General features: G+C 38.4%; 1 protein-coding gene across 3 annotated transcripts in view; it reads left to right on the top strand.

The window, feature by feature from the left end:
• Window positions 1-10,779, top strand: part of Lnx2 (ligand of numb-protein X 2) — a 71,147-nt gene extending 60,368 nt beyond the window's left edge. The window contains exons 8-11 of one of the 3 annotated variants that reach the window (XM_048800758.1): window positions 2,206-2,437; window positions 6,077-6,235; window positions 8,540-8,679; window positions 8,732-10,779. In XM_048800758.1, coding sequence (XP_048656715.1) covers window positions 2,206-2,437; window positions 6,077-6,235; window positions 8,540-8,675 — 527 coding nt within the window. In that variant the 3' untranslated portion in view covers window positions 8,676-8,679; window positions 8,732-10,779. Of the gene's footprint in view, window positions 1-2,205; window positions 2,438-6,076; window positions 6,236-8,539 lie in introns of all 3 variants that reach the window. The other 2 variants (XM_015484172.2, XM_015484173.2) reach the window with 2 other exon arrangements.
• The last annotated feature ends 10,119 nt before the right edge of the window (window positions 10,780-20,898 follow it).

The raw sequence follows: 20,898 nt of genomic DNA, 5'->3' as shown, positions 1-20,898 counted from the left end.
AAAAAAAAAAAAAAAAAAAAAAAAAATTGCTGAAACTTAATAAGGATTCCAGAATTTACAAACTATTACTTTGTTGGATTTTTTTTTTTTTTTTTTGGAAAAAATCCTCTAAAAGACCTATGCTTCAGCATTATGGCAGGTACTCTGAAGATTCATCTCATTAAAATATAAATGATGCTTGTGATAAAATATCTATGTAGAAGAGGACTCAAAGAGGAGGTGGGGCAGAAGACAATTTTATTTTAGGGACAAACTCACTAGTTTAAGTTCCTTCCCTATGCTCTGTAATTTGTATAGATGGGAAGGTGTAACTTATCAGTATTACTATTGATAAAAACAACAGTCTTTATTGACTTAGTTGTTCATATGGAAAGAAGATTTAGCCTAAAATTTGTTTTCCTTTAGACACCTGCCTCATACCATATGCAAAAATTAACTTATAGTGGATCCAAGACCTAAATTCAGAGCTAAACTCTTAGGAGAAAACACAAATGTAAATCCTCATGACCTTGGATTGTGCACTAGTTTCTTAGATAGACACTAAGAGGTCAAGTCACAAAAGAAAAAAATTAGGGAAACTAAAAATTTGTTCTCCTTTAGACTCCTGCCTCACACCATATGCAAAAATTAACTTATAGTAGATCCAAGACCTAAATTCAGAGCTAAATTCTTAGGAGAAAACACAAATGTAAATCCTCATGACCTTGGATTGTGCACTAGTTTCTTAGGTAGACACTAAGAGGTCAAGTCACAAAAGAAAAAAATTAGGGAAACTAAACTTCATCAGAATTAAAACCTTTTATGCTGCAAAGACCACCACCTAGAAAGTTAAAAAAAAAAAAAAAAAAGAATGAGAGAAAATATTTGCAAATCATATATATGTGTGTGTGTGTGTGTGTGTGTGTGTATGTATAAATGATATATCTAGAATATATAAGAAACTATTCAAACAATAAAAAATAAACAGCCTAGAGAGACTGAAAGGTGATTAGTGGTTGCTTAGGTTTTATAGGTGGGGAGTGACTGCTCATGGGGTTTCTCAGGGGGTGATAAAAATGTTTTAAAAATTATTGTGGTAGTAGTTGCACAATATGCTACAAACCATAAAACAATGTATTTTTAATGAGCAAATCGAATAGTATGTGAACTATTATATCAAACTGCCTTGATATAATAGTTCACATACAACCACTACCACAATAATTTTTAGAACATTTTTATCACCCCCTTTTAACTTATTTGTCCAGTTTTAAAATTGAGGTAATTTTAGTTCCTTGTATTTTCCAAGTTTTCTACAATGAGAAGGTTTGCCTTTAATAATCTGAAAAATAGATGATAAATTGGGAAAGGGGGATTTTTCTGTAGACTTTCTAGCACAAATGTCTGCTTCCTATAAAACTAATCCTTTCTTTCCTAAGCTTTTCTATAATCCCCATCATGCTTTTTCATTATTATTTGGGAGAGCAACAAATATGTCTTTTCTCTCTCAAGCAAGGGAAAATGTTTAAATCACCAGTTTCTGTCGACTGGCCCAATGATGTCTTCTCTGTACATGTTTTAGGTTTTTTTGCCCTGAGTGAACTATGCAGGGTTGTCTATGTATAGAACTGTGTAGGTATTAACTAGAATATATTTAAAATTTATTTCTAAAAAAGTAAAAGGTCAAATAGTTTTTGAACTGGAAAAAAAAAACAAACTATAGAAATAGCTGAAATTCAAAGTAAAGAAATAAATATGCCCAGGGCCTGTAGATGACAAAACTCAAGTGAATGATTTGAATTTCCAATCATATCAAGGTGCCATAAGCCATACTTCTTTCTCTGTATTCTTTCTCTGTATTATGACATTATTTAAAATTTTTTAAATATTTATTTTTTAGTTGTAGTTGCACACAGTACCTTTATTTATATGTGGTGCTGAGGATGGAATCCAGGACCTCGCACATACTAGGCGAGCGCTCTACCCCTGAGCCACAACCCCAGCCCCGTTATTACTTTAAATTTTAAAATTTTGAACCATTTTGGAATGTTTTCAATGAATTGGACTTGTTATCACTGCTGTAAAAATTATAAAGAAGTAAAAAGTGACCTTTTAACCTTACCTGAGTTATTGAAACCTTTGTTGATTAGTTTACAGACAAGTTTTGTAGGGAAATGATCATTTGGTGACCAGAGGACATATATTTTGGTTTCTTCATTTGAATAGGTGATGTGCTGCTGAATATCAATGGCATTGATTTGACCAATCTGAGTCACAGTGAGGCTGTTGCTATGCTAAAAGCCAGTGCTGCTTCTCCAGCTGTTGTCCTTAAAGCACTGGAGGTCCAGATTGTTGAGGAGGCAACTCAGACCTCAGAAGAACAGCCAAGTACTTTCAGTGAGAACGAGTATGATGCCAGTTGGTCTCCATCCTGGGTCATGTGGCTTGGACTTCCAAGGTATTGATAGCTTTTTGTTGTTTTGTGGAGTAATACTTGCAGTCCTCTTCAGTGAAAATTAACAGTGAACTTACCTCTTGTTGGGAGCAAAGGCTTTAATTAGATAAAAGTATCAACATCAAATCAGATTATTTTTTAAAATTTTTCCTATTACATTTTAAAAGAGATTCAATAACAAGAGCTAAGCTAAAAAGATTTACCTGCTTATAAAAACAAGGAAAGCAGTTCTGCCCATCCTAATTAAGGATCTCATGTATGCTGGCCATAAGTTTGGCTGTTCCAGTTGCTTGCTTAGAAAAGCTGCCATTACCAACACTCATTCTGATCTGTGCTTAGACTTCCCATGCATCTTTCACATGAAAAACCAAGCTGGTGCTTGAGGCTATACCCTATTACAGGAGCCTTTTTAAAAGTCCCTTTTTATCTTTCACTAAAAAGGCAGGATTTGGGGGTTTTGTTAGACACACAAATTTCAAAGCCAAAGCATTTTATTTTTAGCTATTTCACCTTTTTAAAGAGTCTATTGTTTCGTAACTGACTTTGACCAACCCAAAACATTCTGTAGTTGGTTTGTGTCAGGGTCATAGAAGCACATGGAACCTCCAGTGACATCTTCCTTCCTCTGGATGGTTGTTCTTGGTATTAAGATGGCAAGAATGTATGTTACTATCTTTAGTTTCTAAATCAGTTTCAATTCTTTTTTTTTTTAATTCTTATTTTTTAGGTGTAGATGAATACAACACAATGCCTTTATTTTTATGTGGTGCTGAGGATTGAACCCGGGCCCCACCCGTGCTAGGCGAGCACACTACCGCTGAGCCATAATCCCAGCCCAGTTTCAATTCTTACTGTATAAAAAGTCTAAAAGTGAGCTATGATGAAACATTTTGACTCTTAACCAAATATAAAAATTACTGTCTTTAAAAAAAATAAATAAACAAGACAACTGTAACAGTTTCTGGACCATCTGATTCATGTGCAATAAAGTTATAATAACTAGTAGTCATATAGTGCTTTATTGTTTGTTTTTGGTTTTGGTATGGGGATTGAACTCAGGGGCACTTAATCACTGAGCCACATCCCCAGCCCTTTTTATTATTGTATTTTGAGGTAGGGTCTTGCTAAGTTGCTTAGGGCCTCACTAAATTGCTGACGCTGGCTCGGAACTTTCAGTCATCCTGCATCAGCCTCCTGAGATGCTTGGATTATAGGTGTATGCCACTATGCCCAGCTCCTAGTGCTTTGTAGTTTATAAAATACTTTCACATAAAAAATATCAGGGAAAAAAGCACAAATATTATTGGATTTTATTTATTGCTAACCTAACTGGCTTGTTCTCTTGGTTAAGAGGGGAGCAGGGGAGACAATTAAAGGCCTAAAACTGGAGTAGAATTCATGTCTCACAGACCTGTAGAGATCTTGTGAAGAAAGCTTTTGGGGTTTTTTGTTTATCTGTCTTTGCATCAAAGATGATTACATCATATATGTTTATTCCGTGCATCAGAACTGATTTTTTTTTTCCCCATTGGAAGATAAACAAAGACATCATGGCTGCTGTTAACTTCCTACAGAGCTACTATATAAATTGTGAGGTTCCAGCTGTCAGAGGGAACTCATTTATCTTGTTCAGTTCTCAAACTGATACCTGAACCTGTCCATGTAAACCCAGAATGGCAGGACCAGTGGATGAGAAGCCAGCTGCACAAGTGCCAATGAGTGCTAGAGAGCTGCTGTGCCCCCTGCTGATGGAGCAAGCAGAGTGGTGACATCCTTGGGAAAGGCACTGGACCTAGTGCTTCCATTAATCGTCCTTGTCTATTATGCAAGTCTAGTTTTGGGTTCAGCATGTTCACATCTTTGTAAACAGAATTTTCTTACGTGTCAAGCAGAGTAAAAAAGGTTTGGGATGAGAAATAGGCTGTATAGTAAAAATCTGTTTCTGAGCCCACCTGTATTGAAGGAAAACCCTTTGAACAAAAGGCCACTATTGCATGGATTTACAGAGGTCCCTGTTGTTCATGGACTTACATTTAATAGCCATGCATCTTCCTTTGTGGGTATAGGTAGCCCCTATGAGCAGATTTCATGCCACACAGAGTTGCAGCTCTGCATTTCCTGAAAAGGGAGACTCTTCTGCTCTTCTTTGCTGGAAGCATACCAGAAAACTATTTTTTTGTTTGTTGAAGGAGATTCAAAATAATAAAAATAATCTTCACTGTTCCTGAAAATCAGGCCAATGAATAGGATCTTTCTCCATCTCAGAATCCTCTTTAAAAGTCCTTGTCAGTGAGCTAAGAAACTAGACTGGAAACTAGATTAGAAGTTTTGACATATGTATCACTTTACAGAAGTAGCAATATTAAAAAATCTTATTTAATATATTAAAAACAAGAAATCTTGCCCTATATTTCTATAGATCTGATTTCACTTAATAATGAAAGATATTTTTTATTACAAAAAGATATTTTTCTATAATTTAAAAAAAATAATTTTTTTTTTCAGTTTTTACTTATTGCTTATTTTCACATCTATAGAACTGTGAACATATAAGTAGATTTTTCCCCCCTCACTGGACAACATTCTCCAAACTGGCAGTAACATTTTAACAATAGCATCTCAGTGTTAGTGATATAAAAAGGAAAGACATATTTTGGGGTTAGTATTTTCCAGTCTAAGTACTGTTTGGGGGTTTTTTTGTTTGTTTGTTTGTTTGTTTGTTTGTTTGTTGGTGCCAGGGATTGGACTCAGGGCACTTGACTTGACCACTGAGCCACATCTCCAGCCCTATTTTGTATTTCATTTAGAGACATGGTCTCACTGAGTTTCTTAGCACCTCACAGTTGCTCAGGCTGGCTTTGAACTTGCAATTATCCTGTCTCAGCCTTCCAAGCCACTGGGAGTACAGGTTGCACCACCATGCCCAGCCTATGTACTGTTTTGACTTTAGAGTCTTCCCTTAAAATGAAAACATTCTGAGTGAAAAAAGAACAACAAATAACTTCTCATATGAACTGCTAATAGGACCTGAGGTGGGGCTTCTGGGAGGCAAAAGATAATTGTGTACCTGAAGCTTTTGGAAAGCTTCAGTAGTGGTCATTTTCTTCTTTTATTTGAGAGTTGAGAGTGACAATACTAGATGTCTTTTATACCAGTTTGTGATTATTATAAATTCAAGTGATTATTAAGGATGTTGTTAACAATACAGTGAGCAAATATAGGCACATCATCTTTTCTTTTTTTACATATTCTGAGGTGTCATCAGTAATCAGGTATATTTAAAGCTTCTCTGAGTGCATGTGTTTATGTATACAGCTTCACTTGGGAAGAGGAGACTGAAAAAGACTGGAAAGATTTGAGTCTATCTAGGACTGCCTCTGTGCTGAAAAATGGGTGGTCAAAGTTATGTAGTTGGGGCCGGAGGTATAGTGCATTGCTAGAGCACTTGCCTGTCATGCACAAGGCCCTGAGCTCAATACCCAGCATCAAAAACAATAATAATATGAAAAGGAAATAAAGTAACTTTCTCTTTTTTACCAAGAGTGTTGTGTATACCATGTTGTGGAGTTTTAGCAACGATAAACAGGCTATCTATCACAGACTCCACTTTAACTTTTTCTCTATTCTTGTGTTTGTTCACAGCGCCCTTCATAGCTGCCATGATATAGTTTTACGAAGAAGCTACTTGGGAAGCTGGGGCTTTAGTATTGTAGGAGGATATGAGGAGAACCATACCAATCAACCTTTCTTCATTAAAACCATTGTCTTGGGAACTCCTGCTTATTACGATGGAAGATTAAAGTGAGTGGTGTTCTCATTAATGATGGAGTTTGTGTTTGTTAAGCTAGACATGTTCTAACCCAGGGTTTAGTACCCAGTTCAGCCTGCTCTCCATTTTTGTAAATAAAGTTATTGCAAAACAGCCATGCTTATTTATTGATAACGTCTATGGCTGCTTCCATACAGACTTGAGTTGTTGTGACAGAAACCATATGACTGAAACTTTGTGTGATTCATAAAACCTATAATATTTACCATGTTTCCAGAAAACATTTGCCAACCTTGTCGAGGCCGGAGTACTATTTTTACTAACTTATCTCTTAAAAGCTGTATTTTATTAATCTAATGACCAGAACTGAACCTGAGTCATTTGATTGAATATATTGTGACATGATGACAATCTCTGAGCAGTTTTTCCACACAGACTACTTAGGTTTAGTCCTGTCATTAGATGACTATTTTATTTTTCTACCTGAAACATCAGGCAGATATTTATAAGAACTCCATGAGGGAGGATTTTTTTTTTTTTTTTTTTAAACCAAGGATTGAACTCACGGGCACTTAACCACTGAACTACATCCCCAGTCCTTTTTATTTTTTACTTTGAGATAGGGTTTCACTAAGCGGCTTGAGACCTCACTAAGTTGCTGAGGCTGGCTTTGAACTTGCAACCCTTCTAACTCAGCCTCCTGAGCTTCTGGGATTACAGGCATGTGCTGCCATGCCTGGGGAGGGAGGAATTTTGTTGCATTTATTGTAATGTCTTGAGCAGCTCCCATAGCAGTGTCTTGCATGTATTAAGATCTCGGTGTATATTTGGTGAATGAATGTGCAGTAGTTTACCATATGCCAGGCATAGTGCTAAGGGCTGTGGGTGCATCATTTAATCTTAACACTCCTGGAATGTTTTACAGACAAACTAACTGCTTAAGAAACTTGCCCACAACCAGATAGCTGAAAGCAATTGACTGGCATTCAAACTCAGGATTGCCTGGCTTCAGACTTCTGCTGACAGCCGCCACTAGACCTCACCCAGCCAGCTTTTCTATTTCAAAGTTTAGGCACTGGGAGAAGAAAGGAAAGTGTCATGTCAAGAGATTATCACCAAGAGGAAGGAAGAGGTGCTCAACTGTAAAGTCTTAGTACCTAGTTTTCAATGGAAGAACCTGGTTTTTTTTTTTTTTTTTTTTTTTAAGTAAATATATTCTTCTGTGTGCAGTGATTCACACCTGCAATCCTGGCAATTCAGAAGACTGAAACAGGAGAATGGCCTCAGCAACTTAGACCCTGTCTCAAAAAATAAAAAGGGCTGGGAATGTGGCTTAGTGATAAAGCACTCCTGGGTTAAATCTCTAGTCCCACCCCCCCAAAAAAGTAAATGTATTCATACTAGACAAAATACTGAACATCGGTAGTTTATACTGTTTGCAAAGAGGAAGAGACACTTAAATAATATTGTGAAAAGCTAATCAAAAATATGCTCCAGATCAGTCTCTATTGATAAAGACGAAAAAGGTCATCACTTTAGGATGAACAAATGAATTAATCATTCTCTTCAACTAAATTATCTGCCAGGCCTCAGTTACTTAGTTTATTGATTTTTACCCCACCTACTTCCAAAAACGAAATTCATATTCATATTCATGTTGTTGTAAACTAAAAGTGAAACAAATCAAGGATGATAATAAAAGTTGTTACAAGGATAAAAAAGTCCTCAGATTTGTCACCCACTTTATACTTGGAGGACAATGAGTATTGTAGCTGAAAGAAGAGGAAATATGAGTCTTATTCGAATAATTTAATCCTCAGGTATATGAGCTCTAAGAATAAATAGAGAAATAATAATCAAAACAATAACTAATGGGCTAGGGATGTAACTCAGTGGTAAAGCACCTGCCTAGCATGTGCACAGCCCTGGATTTGCCCCCAGCACCACAAAAATAAAAAAAATAAAAAGTGTAATAATAACAGTGTCCAACACTCTCCAAATGCATCATTTGGTGTTTTTATTTATTTAGAAAAGAGTACACACTGATTCTCCTTGTTGTATGCCTAAGCTAGTATGTGAAAATTATTCTACTTGTTCTTCAACTCCACCTATTAGTTATAAGAGGGGTTCATACAGGGATATTCTTGATTAGCCAGGGAAAGCCAGCAAGTATATGTTTTAAAAATTTTCCAGATGGTTCTCAAAATAGATAATATACTATTGTTGTTGACAGTAAACCCATAAGTAAAATTGAGATTTTCATACTGAACAGTTGGGATCTTTTACATGTCCTTAAAATAATAACATTGTTTCTGTTTCTGTTTGTCTTTAACCAGATGCGGAGACATGATCGTGGCAGTAAATGGCCTCTCAACTGTGGGCATGAGCCATTCTGCACTGGTTCCCATGTTGAAAGAACAGAGGAACAAAGTCACTCTGACTGTTATTTGTTGGCCTGGCAGCCTCGTATAGAGTTTTGGTTTCCAGTCTTGCCTCTTCATTTTTAGGTTTTTGAAAGAAACCCCGTTGGTTTCATGTGTTTCTGTTTGTTAGGAGCTACTGGCACAGCTGGTATATGCAGAGCCAAAACCCACAAAGATCATCCTTTCATTTTCGTTTAAAAGGTTTCCTGAAGTTAGTTACTTCTGCCAACCCTGGTGAGTTTATATTTTCAGAATTCAGACTCTTGGTGGTCAAATTGTAACCTACTGTTACAAACTGTGACCTAGCCAGTTGGATAAAAGTGGTGGTTCTTTGTTTTCAGTAACTAAATCATAAAATGAGTTCTATATCCCCCAAGATCAGTGTCAGTGCAGCCACTGACAAAAGCATTTACTGCCTCTGTCATAACCATTAATGGCTGGGTACATTTTAAGTTCGTGTGATAACAGTTGCTCATTTTTCATTGTTATCAACATTTCAAAACGTCACAGTTTATAAAGTGCTTTTTCTGGTTTGTTTTATTTCTACTTTAATCTCTCAGTATTTGTCAGTGATGAAGATATAAGTCTGACACTATGATAGACTTTTTTTAAAAATAATGTACCATTATTAGAGTAGTAGAGAATAAAACATAATGTTATTTGTTATCCAGAGACAAAGAAATTTGGGTGGTAATTATAGCTTAGTGCTGGAGATATAAAGCTGCATTTACTAAAACAGTCCAAAAGCATTAAAGATTAATTTCCAAAGGAACATTTTGCTATGTAGGAAAAATTTGAAGCCGTTTTTGCTAAAAAACATTTCTAGGGTTTGTATTATATTTATCAGTAATCTTGTCTGGAAATGTTTTTGTGATTCATGCAGTTAAATTAGATGATAAAGACCATATTGCTATTAAATACGTATATATGTATCACAGCTGAGTAGGAGAAGGGAGACCTTTTTTATTTTATTGAGATAGGAACTTTTCTTTCTTGAGTGTTTTAGAAACTTTAGTTTTCCCATTATTTCTTAAGAACTTATTGTTTCAAGTAAGAGATTGAAAAGCTCATTAAAAAAAAAATCTGAAATAGTAGGTTTTAGATGTTAATGTCTGTCAGTCTACTCTTGGTCACTAAACTTTCGTATCTTGGAAATGTTTTTGAAAACTGTGCTTTATTCAACATGATTGTTCTCTAGAGAGTACATAAGGAAGTGAATAAAAAAGATATCTTTACCTTATTAATCTTATGCATACTTGAAAAAAGTTTCAGTTAGAAACCTAGTTCAGAATCTGAGCTAATTTATAAGTGACCTCTGTAATAAATGGTATTGATAATCAGAGAATGTATTTCAAAATATCACAGTATATTAAGAAGCATGATCACTTTATTTTCAAACCTAGCTATTGCATTGGAGGAGTTTATTGTATGTATAGCATGTCACTGATTATTCCAGTTAGTTTTATAATGATTTTTTAAAAACATATCTCTTTAGAGTAAATAAAAATTGGCGACAGTAATTGCTACTGATTTGTTCAACCCCTTAACTGCACTGTATGGTCAACATGTAACCATGATACAGTGGAATGCCCCATGCAGTATATTACTGTTATGCAATGATTGGCTTTTGAAGCAATTTGATATTGAAGTGCTTTGATATTCTAATTGACATGGAACAAGTTTTTTTTCCTGCTTCCCAAATAGAATTTTGTAACCAACTTTGCTATTTTTTTTAAACAGTTTGTAAGAATGTGTCATTTCTTGGGGAGAGGCCATCCGTCAACAAATATCATAACTGCTACTTTGTTATATATAAAATACTTATATTGAACCTGGTGGTCTAATGAGTCTTCAGGTAGAAGATTTTTTTTTCAATATTATTTTTTATCATGGAAATCTCAGAATCAGCTTAAGTATAGATTTCATGAGAAAAGACTAGAGCTTTTGGTCAGAATGATATTTGGTCATGGAAACTTGTTCATAATTTATTGCTACTGTGGAAATATTTGCATTTTCTCATTGAATCTTTTACAGTTAAATATTTTGATTTGTTCTGTGCCTTCAGTTTAAATTATTTCAGGACTTTTTTGGACATGTTTAAATAATGGTATGATAATCATTCAGGATGGAAATAAAAGTCATCCTTTCCATAACAGCAGTATTGTCTCTTTTCTTGAACAGCAAATATTAACTCAATCAGGAACTCTTATTTTTGTTCATGGCCCTTCCATTCTTAAAATAACACCAGGCCTGAGCCCTCAGGATGACAAGTGTCCCTTCCTACTCTCATTCCTGCAAGTAGAACACAGGTGATAGAATATGTATTGACTTGTGAATTTCATCTCTGCAGGAGCTCTAGACTACTTCATTATTCAATGAGACCCTGAAATGTGAGCAGTGGTACATGTTGAAAGATAATATATAATATCTTGAATACATTGGATTATAGAATATTATTAAATTAATGCCATCAGTTTTTTACATTTTCTAATGTGGTTTAGTAGGAATTTTTTATTTTATTGCATTAAATGGCAAAACTTATAAAATTTCAGTCAGACTCACTGATCCCCTCACCCTTTCCTTGACACAGCATTTGCCAGGGCAGGTAATCTTGGCATCATGGTTTCTGTTCTTTAGATGGCTTTGATCATCCTTGCAACGTTTTTGTTTGTTTGTTTGTTTGTTGTTTTTTTTAATGGAAAAAAAAAAACAGATAAAGCAGGTGTGGCTCATTGGTAGAGTGTGTGCCACATGTGCTTGAGGCCCTGGGTTCAATCCCAAGCACCACACACACAAACACATATAAGCACAAAGAAATAAAATTGGCTCCCATTTTCCTTTTAAACTTGGCATACCCTGTGGTTTGATCTCTAGTCTGGCATTCCAGATGGCTCCTCAGTCCTATTGACCCTCTGATACTCCAGCAGGCTCCTCAGACCCCCAGTTCCTGGCCTCCCAACACATGCATATACTGTTTCCTCAAACTGTGAGACCTTCCCTTCTCTGCAAGTTCAGGTTCCCACATTTGAAGGCCTGACTTGAGTCTGCCCTGCCTGTCAGATGCCGCTCCCCTTTGCCTGCTTGCCTCTGGATTTGCATTTAATCTGCCTCTATCACTTGCTATTTAATTATTGTCATAGTTTTAAGCACCTTCTTTATCTGCCAACTTGTAGTGTGGGGTATTCTCCCAATGCCCTAAGTCTAGCTCCCATGATCTATTGGCTCAATATCCTGTTATTCGATGGCATCTACTTCCCAAATAGAAATGTGTAAGCATTTGACAACCTCCACTCTTTGAATCCAAACCCTTAAGCCTATCAGAAGTCCTTTCCTAAATTCCATCTCTGGTCATATTCTTGTCCTATTTGAAAACCATCAGTGTTCTACATGGTCTACAAGATACCGTGAAAATGGCTTGGTAATCTGGTCCTGCAGTCTTATGAGACACCCTTTCTTGCTTAATGTATAAACCATCCCCCTCACTCACCCATCTCCTGTGTCCGCAGGGGCTGATTTGGCCCAAGTGACCATCTTCTGGGAAACCTTTACCAATGTCTCTGGGTAAATTTTTTTTTTACTCTTGTAAAGGCTTTATTGAATTCTGTTTTTATGGTCATAGTTGTACAGTAGGGAGACAAAAACTTGCCAGATAGTTTCTTGATTACCCCATCTGCAGTTGTTTTTTAAATTAGACAAAGGACTGAGGACAGTAGAGTTCGTGCTTGGCGTACCTAAAACGTTCCATCCTTAGCACTGCACATACATATTCACAAAAAAAAAAAAAAATTTCAATAGCAAATGTCAGATTCAGTCCCCTCTGAAGAGATTCCAGGGGAAGACTCTAGGCCTACTGTCCTTTTTCTATTCCAGGACCCTACATTACATTTAGTTGGCATGTCTCCTTAGGCTCCTCTTGACTGGGCTGTTTTCTCAGACTTTCTTTGCTTGGGAGCATCCCAACAGTGTTGAAGAGTATTGGTCAGGTAAATGGTAACTTGCCTGTCATTAGAACTTGCTGTTTTGTTTTTGGTTTTATTTTGTCATGGTTAAACTGCTATATAAGCATTTGGGAAGAAAATATCTGAGAACAAATGCCATTGATCTCATATCAAGGGTACATACCATCAACATGACATCTGTTTTGTAAAACTGAGCGGGTGCAATGACATCTCACTGGTTTCATTTTACATTTCCCTGGTTACTGGTGAAGTCAAGTATCTTCTCCATGTTTGCCAGCCATTCAGATATCCTCTGATGAGCAACCATTTTCTCATGGGCTGTTTGTGTTTCTATTATTGGCTTATAAAAATTATTTATTCTGTATGTTATAACTAGCAGATTATATGTGTGCAACTGTCTTCTCCCAACTCATGACTTCTCTTTTCAAGTTTGTAATGATATGATAAACCAATGTTCCTCATTATTATATTGACAGAGGTATAAATAGCAGATAAGCAGATTGTTTTTGTCTACTTTACAATTTCTTCATCTGCCAGAGATTGTCCACTTACATTATTCTGATGATTGTACTTTTTCCTTTCATCTTAATTTTTGCTTTCAATTTACTCTGCCTTTCTGTGCTTTATGATTTCTTCTACAGAATTATAGATATGTTTCTCTTATCAGTTACCCTTGAATTTTTCTTTGTGCATACTTAACATAAAATCTCACCTTGATCACTCAGTTACTCTGCCCTTTCTCTGTAGTATGAGAGCCTCAGACTACAAATGCTATGCTGTCTGACTTAGCCATGGTTGTAGCTTCTCTTTATTCTCTTGTGCACTTGACCATTATTACATGTTATATATTCATGGTTTGGCTACATTTTGTTTCTGAACTAATCAAACTATTGAAAAACAGATACAAACACATCGAGACAGGCATAATAATAACATCCCACAAAGAATATGTGCAAAACAGGCTAGAATGGGACTGGTGGGAACTCTAATCCAGACAATGTGGAGTTTGGCAATTGCAGTCCAGACCTAAGAAGAGATTTCCTAAAAACTTGGGATGCAGGGCTGGGGTTGTGGCTCAGTGGTAGAGCGCTCGCCTAGCAGGTGCGAGGCCCTGGGTTTGAACCTCAGCACCACATAAGAATAAGTAAATAAAATAAAGGTATTGTGTCCAACTACAACTTAAAAAAAAAAAAAAAATGCTTGGGATGCAGTGTCACTGTTACCATTAATGCCAAGATCCAAGCTTTGGGACTCACTAATGTAATTTTTCATTTTCCAGCAGGGAGACAAGGGCAGTCCTGCAAAGATGACTGTAATCTATTTTTCTAGAGCAGATGCAACTTACATTATAAACCTAGAGACATGTTTTTGTATGAAAAAAATTGGAAGGCAAGTGTGTAAGCATTTTGTAACTGTAATAAAATACTTCAGATAATCACCTTTAGAAAAGGAAAGGTTTATTTTTGCCTTACAGTTTCAGAGGTTTCAGTCCATGGTCAGTTTGGCCACATTGTTTTTTTAGGCCTGTGGCCAAGCAGTATATCAGCAGGGAATATGAGGTAGAACAAAGCTGCTCACCTCATTTTGGCCAGGAAGCAAAAGAGAAAGACAGGAAAAGAACCAAATCTAACATCTCCTTTGCAGACACCAATTACCACCACCATGAGCTAAACCCTCCCACTTGGCCCTACCTCTTAAAGGGTCCACCATTTCCCAATAGTGCTGCATGCTAGGATCAACCACTTAACACACTGTCTAAACCATAGCCTCAGATTCAGAGGATTTAGGTTTCTCAAGATACATGCAATGTGACTAGGTTTTCAGTCTTCCCTCTTTATCCTAGCAGTTGCTCTTTTCTCAGTAGAAGACCCTAAATCCTTCTAATTCTATTGATATAACTTCAGAACTTGATTTTCATTTTTTTGTATGTTAAAGTAGGCTAGAGCTTTACGATTTCTGGAATGTTGGAAGCTTTGGTCAGATAAATGGATGGTTACAATGGTTTGAAGTTAGCGCACCTGAATTTCAGCTTCCGTGTAATGGTATAATCATGCCCCATTAATTCAGACTTAACTAAATTGGAATTTAAAGGGCTTAAACAGAATTGAAGTTTACTTGTCACTTTTTAAACAATAGACATCTTAACATACTAAAAAAGGAAGCATGGGGTAGCTGAGCTGTATGCTGAAGTACACTGTTTAAACTCAAGTTTCTTAAGCACTTGAAAAGTACCCTTGAACATTCAGTGATTGATGGACTTCTTTCCCATGTAGTCACTTAAACAAGATGTATATAGCACCTATTGTATATACAGAACAGTGATAGCCTCTTTATCACTTCTTCACAACCTCTAATTTCATCATTCAGATGAGCTTCCATTTGTCCACATTTGGTGATGAAACCTCATAGATGACACCAGCACAGGAAACTGCTGCCCTGGTCACAGACTAAGAATTCACAAATTGAACTTTCTTTTTTGTTTTTTTCTGTTAAGTCTCTCTCCCTGGCCTACTAAAAGAACGATTTCAACTCCTCGGGGTTCTTATTAAAAAGTTCTTACTATTTTATGGTGTGAATTGATTCCATTTAACTACACTACCAATTAATTTCTATGACAACACAAGATCTTTTTTGAAGTAAAGTTCTACAGGTACGCACAATGCCTAATAGCTATAAAGTGCCTAAATAAGAAATACTAAAACTTCAGTCACATTCAAGAATAAAAGACATACTCAGAGACCTAACACCATCCTGGCAGATGGCAGAGAAGGGCTCACCAGGAAAAGGCTCCATGGGGAGGGGGAAGCACTGATTTTCCATTTGACTATATTAGCTTCCTCAGCAGGAAATAATACCTTGAAGACAAGCTGGTTAGCAAACTAATATCAACACTCGCCTTGTCTCTTCAAAAGTTTTCCATTTAAGGGTGAATCCAATGGTAAGCCCTTGGGGTTCCGAAGACTCATCAAGAGAAGAGATTGCTTAGACTCTGATAGAGAGAAACAATTTGCAATGTTGAGTTTGGGAGGGTGGAAGCAGCTGATGAAAGTTTTTCTTTACTTTGGATTTTATCCCAAAGCTTTCTTTCACCACTTAACTCTAGAGCTAATCTGGGAAGGCCGTAGATGTTAGGGTGTGGTGACATGGCTGTGAGCCTCTTCCGCTCCACAGAAGCAACACACCAGAGCAGGTTTATAGATTTGCCTGTAGATGTTCTCCATGGCCCAGGCCCTCAGGGTTGGAGTTTGGTATCCTTGCCTGACTTCTTGATGACCATGGACTAAACTCCTGCTCCTGGGGTCCCAGCCTATGGTGAGGTCAAGGGGCACCTGTGCAGGGTGGTGAGTGCTCAGCACAGCAAAACACTCTGTGGGCAACTAGTGTTTAAGGAAAATGGTTTCCTGTCACCTCTTGTTTCCATGTAAATCATTCTGAAGTATGCAGTGTCCTTGTTTCATCTAGTTCTCTAAACCCTTTATAGTCATTTATCCTATTGGTCCCAAATCAGAGCCTTAGAATTGTAAGCTCCATTTTCCTGGCATAGGGATCACTTCTATATGTCACCTAGGTCCTGCTTGAATAATTCCCATGACAGGGACCTCACTATCTCATTCCTAGTTTTCCCACTTGTAAACAATTGCTTTCTTGTCCCTCTTCTCAGCTAGAGTGTAGAAACTTGTACTTTTAAATGAAATATTAGGCACAAGACACTTGATTCATCTGTTCTTTTTACTCAGCAAATATTAATTAATTTATCATCTACCCAGGACACTTCTAGGGGCTTAAATCTACCAGTTACCAAGACAGACTTGTTGCTATCTCTGAACTTACATCCTAAAGAGGGGACATAACTGACCGTAAAGAGAAGAAACTGTTTAATTTCAGGTGATAATAATGTTATGAGAAAAACAAAGGCAGATAATGGAGATGAACCTTCATGTAAAAGAGAGGGGCTCCAAGAAGGCCTGCGTGAGGAGGCGGGCGGGCAGAATACAGCTTCTCTGTGGACGTCAGATGTTTCACGACAGGCACCCTCGTGGCATCAGCTGAACTCTACTTTTTTCCGTCATGCTGGAACAGATAAACACAAGTGTATTTTGGTGCCCATGGGATCCAAATAAATGTAGGAGACCAGCTGTGCAGCTCTGTGGGAAGAGCCACACAGGCCACTGAGACGGGGTGACTTGTGGCACTTCTCTGGTCCCCAGTTTTCTATAAAATGGGAAGAATAATGCTAACTTTGCTTGGTTGTAAATTCAAGAGTTTGCGCATGGGAAGTGGCTGACATCTTGTACTAAATAGATGGCAGTTGGTTATCTGTGGACAAAGAGATTCTGTCTAGAATTAGCCTTGTCAGTGATCAAGAATCATACAAGTAAATTATTAAAACTACTTTTAGAGATTCCTTTGAACTCAGATGTGTGTTTACTGCTAATACTGTGTGTGCTTTCTTAAATATGACACATTAACCAGCAGGTTCTCTCATGCACCTTAATCACACAAGTGACTCACATTCCCCAGACACCGCCCTGAGCTTTCCAGTGGTCAGGCTTCTGCTTATGCTGTTCCCCAATTCCAGGAGCACCTTGTCCTGATTCTGTTCTTACCCCAACCACCAAGCACAGCTTATTCATCTAAGCCCTGCTCAAATGCCAGCTGTGTAAGGTTGTCTGGCACCCACAACCCTGTCTGCCCCTCCACCCGTGTCTGCTTCTGCCTGCAGCCTGTCCCATCTGCACCCCTCAGTGTCTGTGAGCTCCTTCAAGCTCTGGGTGTTCAACCACCTACACACTTAACTGTGACAGTCATGCAATGCCTGATGGTTTCAGCACAATGCCAGGAGCTACAGAAGAGTTGGGGGTGAGGACTGAGAAACAATCTCTGGTTCCCATCTGCAGCAGGATAGAGCTAAGTTTAGGAGCCGATGCTGAAGCAGCAGAGATCACAGGCTTCTCTTGCAAAAAAGTTTGGCAGAACGTGCAAGTGTTTGTGAATGAAATGGCATGATGTCTAGGATCTGCTTTTGAACACTCCAGCAAACACAGAAGGAAAAATGAGAGGAACCGAATACATGGAAGTAAAGAAATGTTTGCAGTTTCCATAACAGAAATAGAACAGTGGCAATAAATCCACAAAGAGGTTTCGGAATGGAAAAAAAAACAAAGCTGTGGTTTAGACTCCTGTAGTTGGACATTGGTAGAATGAGTCTTTGCAAGAAACATGAGAATGTCATTTGCTTTTGCTTTTGTTTAGTTGTGGCACAATTTCTAGGCTGATTTGCTTATTTTATCTCCTATGCATGTTTAAGGGATGCAGGTGTCGGTGACTGACAAAACTCCATATGTTTGTCTAACACTTGTGTGCATAACGAGTTTTGCATTATTTACAGATTTTTTATTTAATTCTCATAATAACCTTAGGAAGTATCTTTGAAGTAGGTTATTCTCATTTGATAAAATAAACATCACCAGGATTTCAGTGAAGTGACTCACCAATGTGCACGTAACTGGCAAGTGGAAAAATACACACCAGTAACAGGAACTCTCCCCCGCCCCTTCCCTACCCACTGCCAACCTGGAGATTCTACATCCCCGACTTTCATCAGTATCCTGACCACACTGGCTAACCTGAAAATAGAGGAAATATTTGCTTCACACCTCTTCTTACATCTGCCTTCCTGGCAGAGGACTTCACCACATTAATATTCACTCAACAAATGAGAAGGGCAGATGTGCCCTTTGGGAAGCCCACACTGTAAATAGTAAAGTCAGAGCAAAAATGAAAATGAGCATCCCTGGGTACTCTCAGGGGACTGGCCCCAGGACCCCCATGGATTCCCAATCCTGTGGATGCTCAGGTCTCTGATGTAAAATGACACAGTACTTGCATAGAACCTACATGCATCTTCCCGTGGACTTTAAATCATCTGTGAGTTACTTCTAATACTTTATACAATGTAAAAGTTGTGTGAACAGTTGTGATTCTGTATTGTCTAGGAAATTATGAGAAAAAAAGTCTGTACATGTTCATTACAGAAAGTAATTTTTTCATTTTACTTTGTTTGCATGTGTGGTACAGGGGACAGAACCCAGGGCCTTTAGAATCCTAGGCAATCTATATCCCCAGCCATATATATACAAATACAAATATACAAATACACATGTATGTGTATGTATGTTATCTATATCCATGTATATTTACATATGCATATACATGTATGTTTTCTATTCTTGGTTGGTTGAAGTAATGTCATTGTACTCTGGTCGACCTTTGGAGGAGGCCAATAGTTATACTGAGTAGGACATTATCAAGGTGGCAGGCTGTGCAAAATCTATATTCTGATTTATTCTTGATTTGAACAAGGTTTGTAGTGTCAAACCAGCTTAATTCATCCCAGGCTTTTAATCTGAGCTATTTACTTCCAAAATTTCCATTTTAACATCTAAACAGGGGAACTTCCTTGGGGACCTCTTCTCAATTCCTGCTCTTGGCTCTGCAGTTGCCGATCTTGGCAGCAACTCTCAAGTGTACATCAGGATTCGGAGACTGCTGTAAGTTGAGAACTTGGACACTGAAATTCAATAAAAGATTCGGAGAATTCCAGAAATGCAGGCTCTTTTTTGGGCTTTTTTTTTTTTTTAATATTTTTTTTTTTTTTTAGTTTTTGGCGTACACAACATCTTTGTTTGTATGTGGTGCTGAGGATCGAACCCGGGCCACACACATGCCAGGCGAGCGCGCTACCGCTTGAGCCACATCCCCAGCCCCTTTTTTGGGCTTTTGGTGGTAAGCCTGCAGTCCCTGCAAGTCGGTTACGTGCCAAGCATTGTTCCCCTGCATGAATCCATTTGTTCCTCACAAGTTTCCAAAGTAAGAACTATAATTATCCCAGTTCTTTAGTCACAGAAGACTGAAGCACACACAGGCTGGATCCCAGTGCTGAGTTGATGGAACCACCTTAGTCTTGGGCTATGTTGGGTCCTGCTTCATCTGAGGGCCACTCCCAGGCCCACACTCGAGGGCTTGATTCTTTTGGTGTCATGTGTGAGCACCAGACAGGGAGTCTATAATCTGCTAAATGATTCACAATCTGCCTCTGCCTATGTCTTTCCATTGGACCTTTGCCTTTCTGTTTGTCATAATCCTCTTGTCACATCTGACGTGTGTAGGCAGCAAAGATTGAAATAGTGGGAAAGACCCTGCAGCTGAAGCAGCCCCTCCCTGGAAAGTTCTTGCCTCTTGGAAAAAATTTTTGATCTGCCCCAGCTCTCGCTGGTTTGCTGCTATTTCATGATAAGACCTCTACTCCATGCACCATTATTTTCCACAGGATCTTTGATTTTTTATTTTTTGGCAGTACTGAGGATAGAACCAGGGTCACTCTACCACATCCCCAGCCCTTTTCATTTTTTAATTTGTGTTTTTATCAGTGCAATACTTTTTACTTTTTTTTTTTACTTTCCAGACAGGGTCTCCCTACATTGCCCAGGCTGGCCTCATTTTGGCAATCCTTCCTGCCTCCACCTCACGAGTTGCTGGGATTACAAGCATGCACCTTGCTTCATGTGCTTTTACGGATGGGCTTTTCCTGTATTTGAGAAGTATGTAAGAAAGAGCTTGTTAGAAATGTCGTGTTTCCTGGACTAAAGTGCCCATCCTCCAAATATATAGTCAGCCCAGCCCTGGCCCCTGTTGATCAGACAGCCAGATGCTCCCCAGGGCCCTTGGAAAATGCCAGCTGTGTAGACAGGCCTCTGTCTAGCCCTCTGTAAACTCCAGGAGGTCAGGGCCAAGGTGTACATGGTCTCTGCTTTATCCCTGGGCTTCACCTGGGTGATTTTGGTTGAAGGAGGCAATTACTACATGAGCAAAATGGGTTTGCACAGTTGTATCTAAACAACCCGAGGCTGGAAGAGAAACGCGGCCGCCTTCCCTTCCCCTGACTGCAGTCCACCCTAGTTGTCCTCTCCATGCCCTTCCCTCATTTCCCTCACTCTGTCTCCCCTTCCCTTGCTCTTTCTGTATTTCGTTGCTTTTAACTACGCCTCCTTTGTTGTTATTTTATCTCTTTCCCATGGACCTTTGGGGCTTTGGCTGGGTTTTCAAGGTGTTTGGGGCTGAATTTCAAGTACCTGAGCACTCAGTCTCATTCCAGGAAACAGGAGCTCCTGGTTGCTGAGCGCCTACCCCCCACTTCCTCCTCCTCTGTCCTTTTTCCTCCCACACACAGCCCAGCCACTGACTGCTCCCCAGGGCCCCTGGGTCCATCTCCTCTGGATGCTTAGCAACTCAGGCCCCACCTGCAGGGAAGGC

The sequence above is a fragment of the Marmota marmota genome, unplaced genomic scaffold (genome assembly GCF_001458135.2).
Source record: "Marmota marmota marmota unplaced genomic scaffold, marMar, whole genome shotgun sequence".
Taxonomy (NCBI): Eukaryota; Metazoa; Chordata; class Mammalia; order Rodentia; family Sciuridae; genus Marmota; species Marmota marmota.
Note: the sequence above shows the minus strand (reverse complement) of the source record. Positions and strands in the feature narration are given on the sequence as shown.